Source organism: Rutidosis leptorrhynchoides, chromosome 8 (genome assembly GCF_046630445.1).
Source record: "Rutidosis leptorrhynchoides isolate AG116_Rl617_1_P2 chromosome 8, CSIRO_AGI_Rlap_v1, whole genome shotgun sequence".
NCBI classification, from domain to species: Eukaryota; Viridiplantae; Streptophyta; class Magnoliopsida; order Asterales; family Asteraceae; genus Rutidosis; species Rutidosis leptorrhynchoides.
Genome location: NC_092340.1, coordinates 243473298 through 243490750, shown reverse-complemented (window position 1 = coordinate 243490750; position 17453 = coordinate 243473298). Strand labels below are relative to the sequence as shown.

General features: G+C 38.4%; 1 protein-coding gene across 1 annotated transcript in view; it reads right to left on the bottom strand.

The window, feature by feature from the left end:
- Positions 1-17453, bottom strand: part of LOC139862316 (probable mannitol dehydrogenase) — a 34586-nt gene that overhangs the window by 5385 nt on the left and 11748 nt on the right. The window contains exon 2 of the mRNA XM_071850911.1: positions 12461-12574. Coding sequence (XP_071707012.1) covers positions 12461-12574 — 114 coding nt within the window. The remainder of the gene's footprint in view (positions 1-12460; positions 12575-17453) is intronic.

Genomic DNA, 17453 nt, shown 5'->3' with positions numbered 1-17453 from the left:
GTTTAAAATTGGTTTAGGGCTTTAGAGTTTAAGATTTGAGGTTTAACTTTTATGTTGTAGGGTATATGTTTTAGAGTTTAGGGTTTATCTGATTTTTCAGTATGAAATTGATTGTATGAAATCTTTTAATGAAATGGGTAAATTTGATAGCTTTTGTACTTAAATTAGGTATACATATGATATTATCTTAATTAGTTGGGTATATCTGTTATTTTTAAAAGTTAAGAGGGGATATATGATGTTCGCGGAGTATATAAGTTATTTTTAAACGTTAGGAGGGGGATATATGATGTTATTCCTATTTTTAAGATATATTTGTAAGTGTTGTTTAGTGAATGATATGAAGAGTTAGTGAGGGGAGTGATCCTTCCGCACTCAATTTTGATCCATCCACACCCCATAATATATATTGACAACTTTACCCTTAATAATTGTATTGTTATAATAATTGTATTAAATTATAATAATCGTATTGTTAACATTTGATACACACTGTGGAGTGAACAAGAACACACGTCGTAATGTTGAAATATTCTACACTTCAAGTAGCATAAAATTAAAGAATTACTGTAACGACCCTGGTTTTTCCATCCTTAATTAATAATTTTTATTATTAATACGTGTGATTAAACGAATGTATGTTATTACATTTACATGTTACCATGATTGCCCGTACTTGACTTTTAATTGCCCGGAACGTCTTTGTGACACACGAAACTTTCACGAATAATATTTTTAGATATTATTTGCATTCATGATTGATTTTATTAATCATTTTAATTAACTAAAGTTATTAGTTAATTACTTGGGCCTTAATTGGAGTTAATTGTTAATTAATGGAACTTGGGCTTGTTTAAAGTAAATGGACTCATGATATTGGGCTTCCAAGCCCAACCTACCTTTTAAATGGACTTAGTTAGCTCACTCTGTCATGTGTAAGTACCAAATTAAATGTGAACTAGTTAGTTAGAATACTTGGAATCTTGTTAACTCTTAATCCCCATGCACATACATCTAATATCCAACTTTTGTAAGGCTTTACATGTAATGAGCTAGTGGTTAAACTCCTCCCCCTTGACCCACTCCTAACCGTCGGCTCCCCTTAGACAAAAGGGATTCAAATCTTTTTTTTTACTTACTACTTGCTCACTTGTTTACTCTCATTCAAACACACACAAAATCCTCTCAACTTTTCCTCTCTTTTTCTCTCTAGATTGTAAGCATTATGAACTTCTTTTCTTCCTTTTCTTTTCTTACAAAACCGAAACATGAACACCCTAGATCATCATCATCATTTGTTATTTGTTACTTGTTCTTGATTATTGTTTAACTACTTGTCTTTGTTAATTGTTGTTACTTACTTACATGTTGCAAGAATAAACTTTCTAGTTTGATTCTTCTTTTATCTTGTTTTACAAGAACAACAAGAACATAAACTTACTAGTTATGTTCTACATACACTTTCTTAAAAGATTGCAAGTTCATGTGTTGATTAAAATCATACTTGTAGTTCTTGAAGTAAACTTAAAATTTACTTTACTTAAAGATCAAACTTTGGTTGAATCTTTAAAAGTATGAACAACCATGAACCTTTTACTTATTTACTTAGTTTATCTCTTATTATTATGCACTTAAAATTCATGTTTGTTGGATTAAATGGTCAAGTATTACAAGTTAGACTTGATCTCATAACTTTCTTGAATTTAAAGTTAACTTTAAAGGTTCAAGAACATAGAAGTTTAACTTACTAGTTATAACTTCAAATACTTGTAATGGATCTAAGTTCTATAGCTTATGGTCTACTCATTTTGTCATAAACAAGAGCCTTAAAGCTTACATACACTTTACTAGTTGATAATCAAAGTTTTGTAACTTATGGTGTCACTAAAGTAAAGATTCAAGTGTTAGTACTTATGATTTAACTTAATGACTTTACTTAGACTTGCACTTGGGTTATGATGGTCACAACATGGTAAAGATGATGTAAACACATCAATGAGTTGTACACTTGAAGCTATAGGCATTAAGGATGAGAACCATGATGAACATCAAGCACCAAACTCACCGGAACCCATTTTTATTCTGCTTACTGTTCTCTACCTACTGTTTTGCTGTTTCTGTAATAGACCAGTAGACCTGGGCTGTTGTGATTATGATTTTCAAATAGCCCTTTTCAAGTAGATAACTTTTCATTTAAGACTCGTCTTAATCCGAGTTACGGTTTAGGATTTATGGCCCTCCGATCGTCACTATGTCCTTTTAACGTTGTGCAGAAATTTCTGACCTACTCGCACTTAAACCGTCACCACGGTTAAACGAAGACGAGTTTGCTTCTGTAAATTTTACCACACTTAAAGGACTCATAGACGGATCCATGGCCATTGGTCTCACCTTTTTTCAGCAGGTATAGAGACCGTAGTGACTGACCGAATTCAGCCTTTGTTTTAAAACTTCTTTCATGAACAAGACTTACTTTATACTTTTCGTTTGATGATGATTGATGATGACCTTAAGACCTTATTTACATACTTTTAAACCTATTGAGATGATTTACTGACTTAGTACTATTTGACTTAGGTTGAGGACTTTCGGACCGATTACTTGCACACCTTTCCCGACTCAACTTAACCGCTACTTATCATTGTGAGTTATAGCATTCCCTTTTTACTTTAACTTATTTTGGGAACTGAGAATACATGCGGATTTTATGTTTTACATACTAGGCACGAGTACTTAAACTTATATATGTGTGGGTTATATAACGACAGAAACATTCCCTTTAGCTCTGTAACGTTTAGTCATTGGTTTTTGAACCGGTGAACGCGAATCTTAGATATGGATCCATAGGGTTTGACATCCCCACTCGGGCTAGTCGCGCTATCATTTAACGAGTGTTTAATACTTCGTAGACATACGCACTCGCCAAGTGCACTTTCAGGGGGTATTATAAACGTTAAGTTAGTTACCAAGTGCCCACGGTTAGCATATACTTTACATACTTTTGAAACGCTCGTTGTAGCACTGAAATCTCGTGGCCTACTTACATTACTGTTATACTTAAACTATAGCTCACCAACCTTTGTGTTGACATTTTTATGCATGTATTTCTCAGGTGCTTGAGGTTAGCTTCTGCTGTGTACTAGTCGTGCTGTAGACACCCGCTGCTTAGAGTTGTCATCGCATGAACTACTTTATCTTGCATTCATACTTTACTACTTTTGAACTATGACTTGTAACGACCATTGTGGTCACATACACTTATTATTTGCTTCTACTTAGTGAAGCATGCTTTTGGATTGTAAAACAATTGGGGTTAGTTATGACGTCACCTTTTATTAATGAATGCAAACTCTTTTTGAAAACGCATATAGTACTTAACCTTGTAATGATCCTGTTGTTGATGGTCCGTACATGATGATTTAGTACGGGGTGTCACATTTGGTATCAGAGCGTTGGTTGTAGGGAATTAGGTTGCATTAGTGAGTCTAAGACCGACCCGAGTAGGATTCACTAATAGGACTAATCTACAACTTGCTAGTTTACGTGTTTTCGCTGAACTTACTGCATGCTGCTGCTTACTGTTACTGCTATATGCCGTATGCTACTACATGATTTCACTACTGCATGCTATTACTTGCTTTCGATTGCATGCTACCTTCGTACGATTTGCTGTTATTGCCATGCTACTTATTGTTACACGTGATTTAAACTGTTGGCCTAATACGTGCTTGCTTTATGACTTACTGACATGGAAAATTTATTTTTCCTTGTTCAGATGTCGGATGTACCACCTGCTATCGTTTTGGGCAGTTTAGACTCTTCAGCCACCCCACCTGCTGCTGCTGCCGACACACCGATCCCGATACGCACGAGTGACCCCGACGCTTCATCTTCCGGGACTAGCAGCCAGCCGCCTGCACCAGTGGCTACTATCGATGGACACGTGGACCCTACGGAGATTCCAGCTCCGTCTGCTCCCGGACCCTCGGGGTCACAGCCCCGCATCGGTGGTGTTGTGATTCCCGCGGAGTTCGGGGAAGGGACATTCCGTAACCATATGCGCATGCCGTGCCGACGCGCTCCAGATGGACGTTTAGTGCCGATTCCGCCATTCAGATGCGGACAGATGATGGCCGCTCATAGACGACCAGTTCAGCCTCCCGTGTCACCACCACATGATTCTGATGATCCTTCATCCGATGACTCCTCTACAGATGACTCCAGTGACTCCGACGAAGAGAACCTTGATGACGTACCTATACAGGCACCCTCCACCCTACCGAAGAAGCGGTACCGTCCTGATGGCACCATCATTCCAAGGGTGAATGGAGATCGTGCTTTTACTGACGCTTTTGGTCGGCGTCGGAGGGTTACTGCTCGTAAACAGCTTGTACCGTACCCTGCCGACCCACAGATACGTAAGGTTCCCCGTTACGTACTGACTATTTCTGGAACCGGAACGTCTGCACCCCGTTTCATGCGGTCTGCACCATCCGCTCCACCTGCCCCACCTGCACCACCAGCACCGCCCGCCCCACCAGCTCCCACTGTCGAGGAATTGACAAGGGAGGTGGGAATCCTCCGAGCTCGGGTTACTGAGCTCGAGGAGTAGTTGGCTCAGGTTTTAGACATCCTACACCCACCTTCACTGTAGGACCTTTTGTATTAGATTTCATGATGTAATCTAGTTGTAGTTTCATATTTCACTTATATATTGTACGAATCTATCATGATGTATGAAACTTATTATTATTAATGAATGGAACTTTGCGTTATTTAATTCTTGCACGATGTTCTATTTACATTACTGTATGATGATTCTGTGGTATTCGTACCTAGATGCGTTATTTAATAACATGTGATGTTTTGATTCCATGTTGGTTACTATATACTGTATTATTATATATTAAATACTGGATTTTGACTTGAGTCAAAATTTTTGTTTAGAACATCATGGCTAACGGTCGATCCACACCTACTGCTGCTCAAATTGAAGAGATGATCCAAGAATGTGTAGCCGCAGCCCTAGCAGAAAGAAACCTCCAAGCTCCACCGCCACCACCACCGGTTATCCCACCCGTTCGAAATGGGTGTACTTACAAGGAATTCCAGAGCTGCAAACCACATAACTTCAGTGGAACCGAGGGACCGGTTGGTCTCACCAGATGGTTCGAGAAACTTGAATCAGTATTCCGAGTTAGCAACTGTTCGGAGGACAATAAGACCAAGTTTGCTTCGTGCACGCTATCTGACGGCGCGCTAACGTGGTGGAACACGTTAGCTCAAGCGAAAGGCATTGATGAGGCGTATGCTACGCCATGGGGGGAATTCAAAGCTGCTATGATTGATGAGTATTGTCCGAGAACCGAAATCCAGAAGATGAAAATCGAATTCATGCAGTTAAAGGCCGTTGGGAACGACCTTGATGGTTACAACAAGAGGTTTCTTGAGTTAGCTCTTATGTGTCTGACAATGGTCACCCCGAAATTCAAACGAATGGAAAGGTACTTCTGGGGACTCCCTAAGTCCATCAAAGGAAACGTCACATCGTCCAAACCACCGAATGTTCCCGAAGGAATGCGCATGGCGCATACTCTCATGAACCAAATCATTATTGATGAGCCGGATAAGGCTAAGTTTGAAGCTGGTAGTAGCGAAAAGCCAAAGTGGGATAATAACAACAACAACCACCACAACAACAGGGGGAGAACCTATGACCAGACCCCCGTCAAGAGGCACAACAACGGTGGAAACCCCAACCCCAATAACAACACCAACTTCAACCCGAACTACAAAGGAACCTTACCACAATGCAAGCGGTGCTACAAGCACCATACTGGATATTGCAATGTTGTCTGTGAGAAGTGTCAACGGGCTGGGCATATCGGGAAAGACTGCAAGGTCACCACTTTGAATGGGAAGCCGAACCCCACAGGGCTGAGGAAGTGTTACGAATGCGGGCAGACGGGCCATTTCAGAAATTCGTGCCCAAATAAGCAAAAAGACGGCGGACCACTCCGTGGTAGAGCTTTTAATGTTAATGCAAAGGACGCCCGAGAAAACCCCGACTTGGTGACAGGTATATTCAAAATCAACAATCTTTTAGCTTCTGTCTTGTTTGATACTGGTGCGGATAGAAATTATGTATGTAGACATTTTTGCGATAAGATTAATTGGTCATTAGTCCCGTTAAAAGAAAGTATGCTTGTCGAGGTCGCCAACGGTAAACTTGAAAAAGTTGACCACATTAGTCGAGGAGCTATTATCAACATAGCTGGTTCAGATTTCGAAATTGATTTGATACCAATCAAACTGGGAAGTTTTGACGTGATCGTCGGTATGGATTGGTTGAGCAAGATAAAGGCCGATATTATCTATGGAGATAAAGCACTTCGCATACCACAAGGAGATGGCGAACCACTAGTTATCTATGGAGAGAGATGTACCTCGAAGTTGAACCTCATTAGTTGCGTGAAAGCGCAAAAGATTATGAAGAAGGGACGTTTTGCTGTCCTAGCACATGTGAAAGCGATAGAAACTGAGGTGAAGAGCGTGAACGACGTTCGAATTGTGAACGAATTTTCCGATGTCTTCCCAGAGGAATTACCTGGATTGCCGCCGCAGAGAGCAGTAGAGTTTCAGATTGATTTAGTGCCAGGAGCTGCACCTGTAGCTCGCGCACCTTATAGACTCGCACCTTCCGAGATGCAAGAACTACAATGTCAACTACAAGAACTACTTGACCGTGGATTTATCCAACCAAGTTTCTCGCCTTGGGGTGCACCTGTGTTGTTTGTAAAGAAGAAGGATGGATCCTTCCGTATGTGTATCAACTACCGTGAACTCAACAAATTAACTATCAAGAATTGGTATCCTCTTCCACGAATTGACGATCTTTTTGATCAACTACAAGGATCGAGCGTTTACTCAAAGATCGATTTGCGATCCGGATATCACCAGCTGAGGGTGAAGGAAAGTGACCTGATGAAGACTGCATTTAGAACTCGTTATGGTCATTATGAGTTTCTCGTGATGCCATTCGGTTTGACAAATGCACCTGCCGTGTTCATGGACCTCATGAATCGTGTCTGCAAGCCGTACTTGGACAAGTTCGTTATCGTCTTCATAGATGATATCCTCATCTACTCCAAAAGCGAAGAAGAACATGAGCAACACCTCCGGCTAGTACTTGAACTCTTGAGACAAGAGCAACTTTACGCCAAATTCTCCAAGTGTGAATTTTGGTTGAAAGAAGTTCAATTTCTGGGTCATGTTGTAAGCGACCAGGGTATCAAAGTTGATCCTGCCAAGATTGAAGCCATCAGCAAGTGGGAGACCCCCACTACTCCAACGCATATTCGCCAATTCCTAGGTCTCGCCGGTTATAATCGAAGGTTTATCGAAGGTTTCTCTCTGATTGCGCATCCTTTGACCGCGCTGACTCACAAGGGCAAGAAGTTCATTTGGGAACCCGCACACGAATCATCATTCCAAACTTTGAAGAAGAAGTTAACCTCCGCACCTATTCTATCGCTTCCCGAAGGCAGTGATGATTTCGTTGTTTATTGTGATGCATCGAAGAGTGGTTTTGGTTGTGTACTGATGCAACGATCAAAGGTTATTGCCTATGCCTCCCGCCAACTGAAGATTCACGAGCGGAACTACACTACGCATGATCTTGAACTTGGAGCCGTTGTCTTTGCGCTTAAATTGTGGAGACACTATTTGTATGGGACTAAGAGCACTATCTTCACCGATCACAAGAGCCTCCAGCACATCTTTGATCAGAAGCAACTGAATATGAGACAGCATCGATGGATTGAGACGCTCAACGACTACGATTGTGAACTCCGTTATCACCCTGGCAAGGCCAATGTTGTAGCTGACGCTTTAAGCCGAAAGGAGAGGACGGCACCTCTTCGTGTTAGGGCTCCGAACATCACCATCCATTCGAACCTCAACAGCCAGATCAGAGTAGCCCAAGATGAGGCTCTTAAGGAGGAGAACATATCTCACGAACATTTGAACATACTTGTCTCTCGATTCGAGGTTAGGGAGTCTGGACTCCGATGTTGTGCCGGAAGAATTTGGGTACCTTATTATGGAGATCTACGAAACCTGATACTTGATGAAGCACATAAATCGAGATATTCGATTCATCCCGGAGCGGGCAAGATGTATCATGATATTAAAGAACAGTATTGGTGGCCCAATCTCAAGAAAGACGCTGCAACTTATGTTAGTAAGTGTTTGACTTGCTCAAAAGTTAAGGCCGAGCATCAAAGACCTTCTGGATTACTTCAACAGCCGGAAATCCCACAATGGAAGTGGGAGATGATAACTATGGACTTTATCACCAAGCTGCCAAAGACGGTGGGCGGATACGATACCATTTGGGTTATTGTTGATCGCCTTACTAAATCCGCACATTTCTTAGCAATGAAAGAAACTGATACAATGGAGAGACTTGCTCAACTTTACATTAAGGAGGTTGTATCACGACATGGTGTACCCTTATCGATCATCTCTGATCGCGATCCCCGTTTTGCTTCTAGATTTTGGCGTTCTTTGCAAGAAGCCATGGGAACTCGCCTCGACATGAGCACCGCATATCACCCTCAGACTGACGGGCAAAGTGAACGAACGATCCAGACCTTGGAGGACATGTTGCGTGCATGTGTTATCGATTTTGGAAAGGCCTGGGAAAGGCATTTGCCACTCGCCGAATTCTCGTACAACAACAGTTATCACTCGAGTATTAAAGCCACGCCTTTTGAAGCATTGTATGGTCGCAAGTGCCGTACTCCTCTTTATTGGGCCGAGCTAGGCGAAGTGCAACTCACTGGACCCGAGATAGTCCATGAAACGTCAGAGAAGATTGCTCAGATTCAAAACAGACTCAAGGTGGCCCGTGATCGCCAAAAGAGTTATGCAGACCGTAAACGTAAGGACTTTGAATTCAACTTTGGTGATCGTGTAATGTTGAAGGTTGCACCTTAGAAAGGTGTGATCCGTTTTGGAAAACGTGGAAAGTTAAACCCACGATACATTGGTCCTTTTGAAATCTTGGAACGTGTTGGACCCGTTGCTTACCGTTTAGATCTACCAGCACAATTGAGCTCAGTTCATCCTACCTTCCATGTGTCAAACTTGAAGAAGTGTCTTGCTGCACGTGAACTTATCATACCACTTGAAGAACTTACGATTGACGACAAACTTCACTTTGTGGAAGAACCTGTTGAAATTATGGATCGTGAGATCAAAACTTTGAAACGCAACAAGATTCCGATTGTACGAGTACGATGGAATGCCAAACGAGGACATGAGTTTACTTGAGAGCGAGAGGAACAAATGATGCGGAAGTATCCTCACCTTTTCCCGACTCCTCCATCACCTTTAGCTTAAAATTTCGGGACGAAATTTTCTTTAATAGGTGGGTAATGTAACGACCCTGGTTTTTCCATCCTTAATTAATAATTTTTATTATTAATACGTGTGATTAAACGAATGTATGTTATTACATTTACATGTTACCATGATTGCCCGTACTTGACTTTTAATTGCCCGGAACGTCTTTGTGACACACGAAACTTTCACGAATAATATTTTTAGATATTATTTGCATTCATGATTGATTTTATTAATCATTTTAATTAACTAAAGTTATTAGTTAATTACTTGGGCCTTAATTGGAATTAATTGTTAATTAATGGAACTTGGGCTTGTTTAAAGTAAATGGACTCATGATATTGGGCTTCCAAGCCCACCCTACCTTTTAAATGGACTTAGTTAGCCCACTCTTTCATGTGTAAGTACCAAATTAAATGTGAACTAGTTAGTTAGAATACTTGGAATCTTGTTAACTCTTAATCCCCATGCACATACATCTAATATCCAACTTTTGTAAGGCTTTACATGTAATGAGCTAGTGGTTAAACTCCTCCCCCTTGACCCACTCTTAACCGTCGGCTCCCTTTAGACAAAAGGGATTCAAATCTTTTTTTTTTACTTACTACTTGCTCACTTGTTTACTCTCATTCAAACACACACAAAATCCTCTCAACTTTTCCTCTCTTTTTCTCTCTAGATTGTAAGCATTATGAACTTCTTTTCTTCCTTTTCTTTTCTTACAAAACCGAAACATGAACACCCTAGATCATCATCATCATTTGTTATTTGTTACTTGTTCTTGATTATTGTTTAACTACTTGTCTTTGTTAATTGTTGTTACTTACTTACATGTTGCAAGAATAAACTTTCTAGTTTGATTCTTCTTTTATCTTGTTTTACAAGAACAACAAGAACATAAACTTACTAATTATGTTCTACATACACTTTCATAAAAGATTGCAAGTTCATGTGTTGATTAAAATCATACTTGTAGTTCTTGAAGTAAACTTAAAGTTTACTTTACTTAAAGATCAAACTTTGGTTGAATCTTTAAAAGTATGAACAACCATGAACCTTTTACTTATTTACTTAGTTTATCTCTTATTATTATGCACTTAAAATTCATGTTTGTTGGATTAAATGGTCAAGTATTTTAAGTTAGACTTGATCTCATAACTTTCTTGAATTTAAAGTTAACTTTAAAGGTTCAAGAACATAGAAGTTTAACTTACTAGTTATAACTTCAAATACTTGTAATGGATCTAAGTTCTATAGCTTATGGTCTACTCATTTTGTCATAAACAAGAGCTTTAAAGCTTACATACATTTTACTAGTTGATAATCAAAGTTTTGTAACTTATGGTTTCACTAAAGTAAAGATTCAAGTGTTAGTACTTATGATTTAACTTAATGAATTTACTTAGACTTGCACTTGGGTTATGATGGTCACAACATGGTAAATATGATGTAAACACATCAATGAGTTGTACACTTGAAGCTATAGGCATCAAGGATGAGAACCATGATGAACATCAAGCACCAAACTCATCGGAACCCATTTTTATTCTGCTTACTGTTCTCTACCTACTGTTTTGCTGTTTCTGTAACAGACCAGTAGACCTGGGCTGTTGTGATTATGATTTTCAAATAGCCCTTTTCGAGTAGATAACTTTTCATTTAAGACTCCAATATATATATATATATATATATATATATATATATATATATATATATATATATATATATATATATATATATATATATATATATATAGTCTTCATCCGAGTTACGGTTTAGGATTTATGGCCCTCCGATCGTCACTATGTCCTTTTAACGTTGTGCAGAAATTTCTGACCTACTCGCACTTAAACCGTCACCACGGTTAAACGAAGACGAGTTTGCTTCTGTAAATTTTACCACACTTAATGGACTCATAGACGGAGCCATGACCATTGGTCTCACCTTATTTCAGTAGGTATAGAGACCGTGGTGACTGACCGAATTCAGACTTTGTTTTAAAACTTCTTTCATGAACAAGACTTACTTTATACTTTTAGTTTGATGATTATTGATGATGACCTTAAGACCTTATTTACATACTTTTAAACCTATTGAGACGATTTACTGACTTATTACTATTTGACTTAGGTTGAGGACTTTCGGACCGATTACTTGCACACCTTTCCCGACTCAACTTAACCGCTACTTATCATTGTGAGTTATAGCATTCCCTTTTTACTTTAACTTATTTTGGGAACTGAGAATACATGCGGATTTTATGTTTTACATACTAGACACGAGTACTTAAACTTATATATGTGTGGGTTATATAACGGCAGAAACATTCCCTTTAGTTCGGTAATGTTTAGTCATTGGTTTTTGAACCGGTGAACGCGAATCTTAGATATGGATCCATAGGGTTTGACATCCTCACTCGGGCTAGTCGCGCTAGCATTTAACGAGTGTTTAATACTTCGTAGACATACGCACTCACCAAGTGCACTTTCAGGGGGTATTATAAACGTTAAGTTAGTTACCAAGTGCCCACGGTTAGCATATACTTTACATACTTTTGAAACGCTCGTTGTAGCACTGAAATCTCGTGGCCTACTTACATTACTGTTATACTTAAACTATAGCTCATCAACCTTTGTGTTGACATTTTTATGCATGTATTTCTCAGGTGCTTGAGGTTAGCTTCCGCTGTGTACTAGTCGTGCTGTAGACACCCGCTGCTTAGAGTTGTTATCGCATGAACTACTTTATCTTGCATTCATAATTTACTACTTTTGAACTATGACTTGTAACGACCATTGTGGTCACATACACTTATTATTTGCTTCTACTTAGTGAAGCATGCTTTTGGATTGTAAAACAATTGGCGTTAGTTATGACGTCACCTTTTATTAATGAATGCAAACTCTTTTTGAAAACGCATATAGTACTTAACCTTGTAATGATCCTGTTGTTGATGGTCCGTACATGATGATTTAGTACGGGGTGTCACAATTACTTGTAATAAAAAGAAATATAATAACAAAGTACAAAAGTGATACAAGATGTAAAATACCCGGGGATCATGGGGTACTTGGCAGTACCAAAATCGTTCCTCGCAAGATGAAGATCCGAGTGACAGATCCCACAATACAAAATCTTCAATCTTATATCTTCATCTCCAGTTTCCCTATCGAAAATGCAAATCATATAGAGAGGAGTATTGAAATAAGAATATTTTAATTCTAAAAAATGATAAGAACAAATTTGAACTATAATCAATAGTTACAAAATACTAAAGGTTTTTCACAATTAAAAAGAATCAAGAAGGACAAACTTGATAAATAAGTCTCCTGTAAATTTTCAACAACCCTGATAAACCTCCATATTTTCAATTTTATCACCATTGTTAAAAATTTGCATCCCATGTGCAAATAATAATCTTATTTTGTTATTTCATAACTTCCTTTACACAATTTGAATAAGAGAATAATAATATGCAAAATGCATCCGTGAAAGTAAACAGTGTTGCATACACTTTCTTTGATGCTAATGTTTTTATTGCTAATTTCAGTTAATCTCTAAGGAACAGACACTAGAAGGAGTTGGTATTGGGAAACGTAATCGAATGATATTGTTAGCGATGCTGCATCTGTATTCTGTACCCCTATTAGTTAATTTCATGTATCCTATTAATACTACTTGTTGAGTCGATAGTGCATCCTTTCTATCATATATAATTTATTTTTCACATATAATGTTAGTTGATGATATTGTGTTTGTGTAACTGATGTATATGTATTTTAATTATCTCCTTATGAAATTGTTTGATGCATCGTCATCAACATCTTAAATCCTAAATCCTAATAACCCACCCTTGTGGTCCAGTGGTTCACCCTTTTACATTTGTGCATTGGGATGAGGGTGAGGAGGTCTCAAGTTCGAGTCTCTCCCCTTAAAATATTCGTGGGATTTATTTCCTCAAAGTCGAATTGCCCCGGGGCAAGTTTTACCGACCCGTATTCAGGACCCAAGTCCGACCGCCTGCCCCTCGGGATGGTATAAGGTTCGGATGCCTGTAATGCGGCTCGGGTTTCCTGCCCGAAAGCGCGTGCGTGCGTGACAAATGAGGGTATTCGATGCCAACAACTTGCCTTTCAAAAAAAAATCATAAATCCTAAATCCTAAATAATATTAAAAAGAAACTACTAGAAACTGAGTTGTGCATATAATTTTGTTAATCGAGTAGTAGATTAATACCCCTTATTCATTATGTTCTTATTGTTTTAGATATGTAAGAATCTTACATGATAATTAACCATATAGGAGCGATAAAGAGGGAAGTAAAATTCATGGGGAAAGGGATGCAAATAACATTCGTATAGTGAATGTTACCGATTTTAAATAATATTCATTAACTAGTGTTATAACCCACGAAGAATTAATCAAGGAATGTTAACATTTAAAAGCATCTATTTTTGATTAATACTTTATAAATTTTACTTCTTTTTTCTTTATATATTTGCATCAATTATAATTTAATATTCATCAAGATGAATGTAACTGTTTTCGAAATGTTAATAGTCACAAGATGACGTTACCTCAAAAATTTCGAATGTTAATATTCACCAGATAAATGTTACTGATTTTCCATATAACATTCATCTATTAGTGTTATAACCCACAAAAAGAATTAATAAAATTTTACATTAGAAGCAAGAATTTTGGTCAAATATTTTTTAATATCACTTTTTTTTGTTTTACTTTTGCATCAATTGTGGTATACCGTAATATTCACCAGATGAATGTTACCACTTCTTCCTTTCCCCGAAATTTATTTTCTTTGGATTATATATATATATATATATATATATATATATATATATATATATATATATATATATATATATATATATATATATATTCACCAGATGAATGTTACCACTTCTTCCTTTCCCCGAAATTTATTTTCTTTGGATTATATATATATATATATATATATATATATATATATATATATATATATATATATATATATATGGCTAATCAAGGGGGAAACGCTTTTTGGAGGAAAGAGAGAAATAAATTTTTATTTTTATTTTATCGCTTTTTTTCAAAATTGTTTTTCAAACATACGATCACATGAAAATATGAATATTTAAAAAAGACATTTTGTAGGAACATTTAAAACATTAATCATGATGCATGTTATATAACATTCATCACAAAATGTCTTTTTTTAATGTTCATATTGTCACGTGATGTTGATGTTTGTAAAAAAAATTCAAAAAAAAGCAAAAAAAAAAAATTACTTCTCCCCAAAAAAGTACTCCCCTCTTTATTAAAACACTATATATATATATATATGTATATATATATATATATATTATAATAACCGGTATAATAATTTAATAATTAATGTAAGTAACTAGAAAGGATGTGAATAGTTATCTAGTTATTTCGAGTATGATAGGTCCAATATGGATGAAGATCCTATGAATGCGAATGAATATAATATATGAATGCTATGAATGTAGAGAACAATAGTCATATAGTTAAACTCAGCTCTCTTGAACAACATTACATAACAATGGTTAGGAGCATTTTCTAAGGAAGCCTTGAGGTCCTATACATAGCTCTCATCTATAGGACCCTCCCTATAAGGCTTGGAACACAATTAGCTCATTCCAGGGACTCAACAATCCCTCATGAGTTGATTGTGTTTCAAAATAGTTTCCTATCAAATAGATACAAAATTATATTAAAGGAAACGCTAAAACTAACTAACTACCCTCATGAATTAAATATGTGTCGTTGAACTTGAATTCTTTATATCTTTATTCTTCAACGATCTTTAAGCAATGCACATCAGTATGCATTTTCATATCAACGACTTTACGATCACTATAGAGTAACCTCCCTCTTGAGTAAAGTTGTGATTCTCTATCATCAACGTCTATCTTTGACGTTTGTTGAAAAACAACCTCCCCTAGATATCCCTTGTGATTTCCTCAAACTTTCTTCTCTTAAGACGAACATTCAAATTTGTAGAAGCTCTCCCTTAAAGTACAGTGGGCACAATTTGAACTTGAAGTACAGTTGCTTCCATCGTTAAGTACACAATCATAAACTCTCAGTGAAGAAAGATCTTCTTTTAAATTCACTTAGCTCCATCACGAACAAACAATTCTTTAGTTATAGCATCACTCGACTTGATTTTTGTTGTTTTTAATAATTAAAGGCAAAAAAATATTTTGATTATTTTCGAATAAAACGGCTTGTTAAAGAAGACCGCCAATTTAAGCAAGTCATAAAAACTTTTGCTCAAATGTTCCCAGAAGCGAACGCTAAACTAGGGGCAGGAGGTGACCTAAGTTCAGTCGTCGCCAGAATAGTCGAGGTCAAAATAATGCACTCTAGTAACGAAGCTCCAAAAATGGTTGAAGGGGGTAGAGTCTGGAGGTTATGGGTAGTTGAAGAATGAACTGGGTGAAGAAAGGGAGGAGAAATCAGAGAAGAAGAGGACGTTGGAGGTTTTCCAATATTTCAAGTGCAGTTCCCTGGACGGCGGGTTGCGACAGCGAGTGTTTGTATGTCGGCGACGCAGCCTGCACGAGGAGCTCGGTCAGCCATGTGTTCGCGGCAGCTTTGGTAACACCCTCGCTTCCCGCACCGACATTTAACATTGGACCATTTTCAGAATGTCTAGAGTTTGCGATTGCTGCTTCTCTGCTAGACTGCTATCGTTCAGTATGGACTTTAGCTTTTCGATCACTTGTTTCTCGACGTCAGCTGAGATCATTTTGGTGATCGTGTTGGTGTCGTTGTGAGACGATCCGATGCCGCTTGAACCACCAGTTTTAAGACCAAGAGTCCCGAGCTTCAACCTCTCTCCACCGAGCGGTGATCCCTCATGTGTATCCTCGTCATCGTCGGAGACATTCATCTCGTCTCCCGACGCGTCACCGGAGTGAATGTGAGCGATTGATTGTTTTTGGGGTTGAGGTGGTTCCACCGGTGGTGAGCTTCCTTTGTTTAGAGGTGGTTGAAACGTCGCCGTTCGTTCATTTCTTGCTTGCCGTTTCGCTACTTGGCTTCATTGCGTTGTTCGTACCTTTAGGTGGCGCCATTTAATCAAACCAAAATCGTCTAGTGTGAGTAGATTTCGGGTTTGAGTGCTTGATTTGAGAAAAATAGTAAGTCGAATGTTTTAACTCCAATAATTGTGTAAACCCCGATTTGAAATTTGAATTCTAAGGGCGTAAAACAATCGATTGAATTAATCTTATTCGATTGGAATCGAATAAGCTAATATCTAAGAGTGAAGATTAATTCCGACGATGATCGAAGCACCGGCCGGAATTGGTTTATCGACTGGAGTAATGTTATCGCAATTGATTTGGGCAGAGTAACATTAATGCATCCAGTGTTGTCCGAATGAAAGATCTTGTTTACGTATTTATAGATGTTTGAGAGGGAATGGTGTCGTGGCACATGTCCCTTTCATGGTTGTAACAAACTTTGTCAATGCCGAGGGGTGACGTGGCACCTGTCCTTTTCATGGGAATGAGGGAATGGTGTCGTGGCACATGTCCCTTTCATGGTTGTAACAAACTTTGTCAATGCCGAGGGGTGACGTGGCACCTGTCCTTTTCATGGGAATAACAGATCCTAACAGACTTTTCTAGATTCGCGGGCTGACGTGGCATGCAACTTTCTTGCATGCTTGTTCCGTTGTCAGGTACTCGTTCCGGGATGAAGTGTCTGCTCCGGGACAGTGTACCTTCTCCGGGACGTCGTGCTTGTCCCGGAAGAGTATCCTTGTGTCGGGTCTCAATGTCGTGACGATGTTGACGGCATGTTGGTTCCGGCTAAGGCATCACGGTGCTCTCAGTCTAGCCGGGAAGGATTTGCTTTCTATTTGTTCCAAGTGTTTCTTCACGGTTATAGTTATCATGACTGGCTGCATGACACCGGTTACGTGTATGTCATCCGAGCTCTCAGTCTAGCCATTCGCCCGGCGTGGTAAAGTTGCTGAGATGTCGTCGGATAGGTGTCGGGAAAGGGTC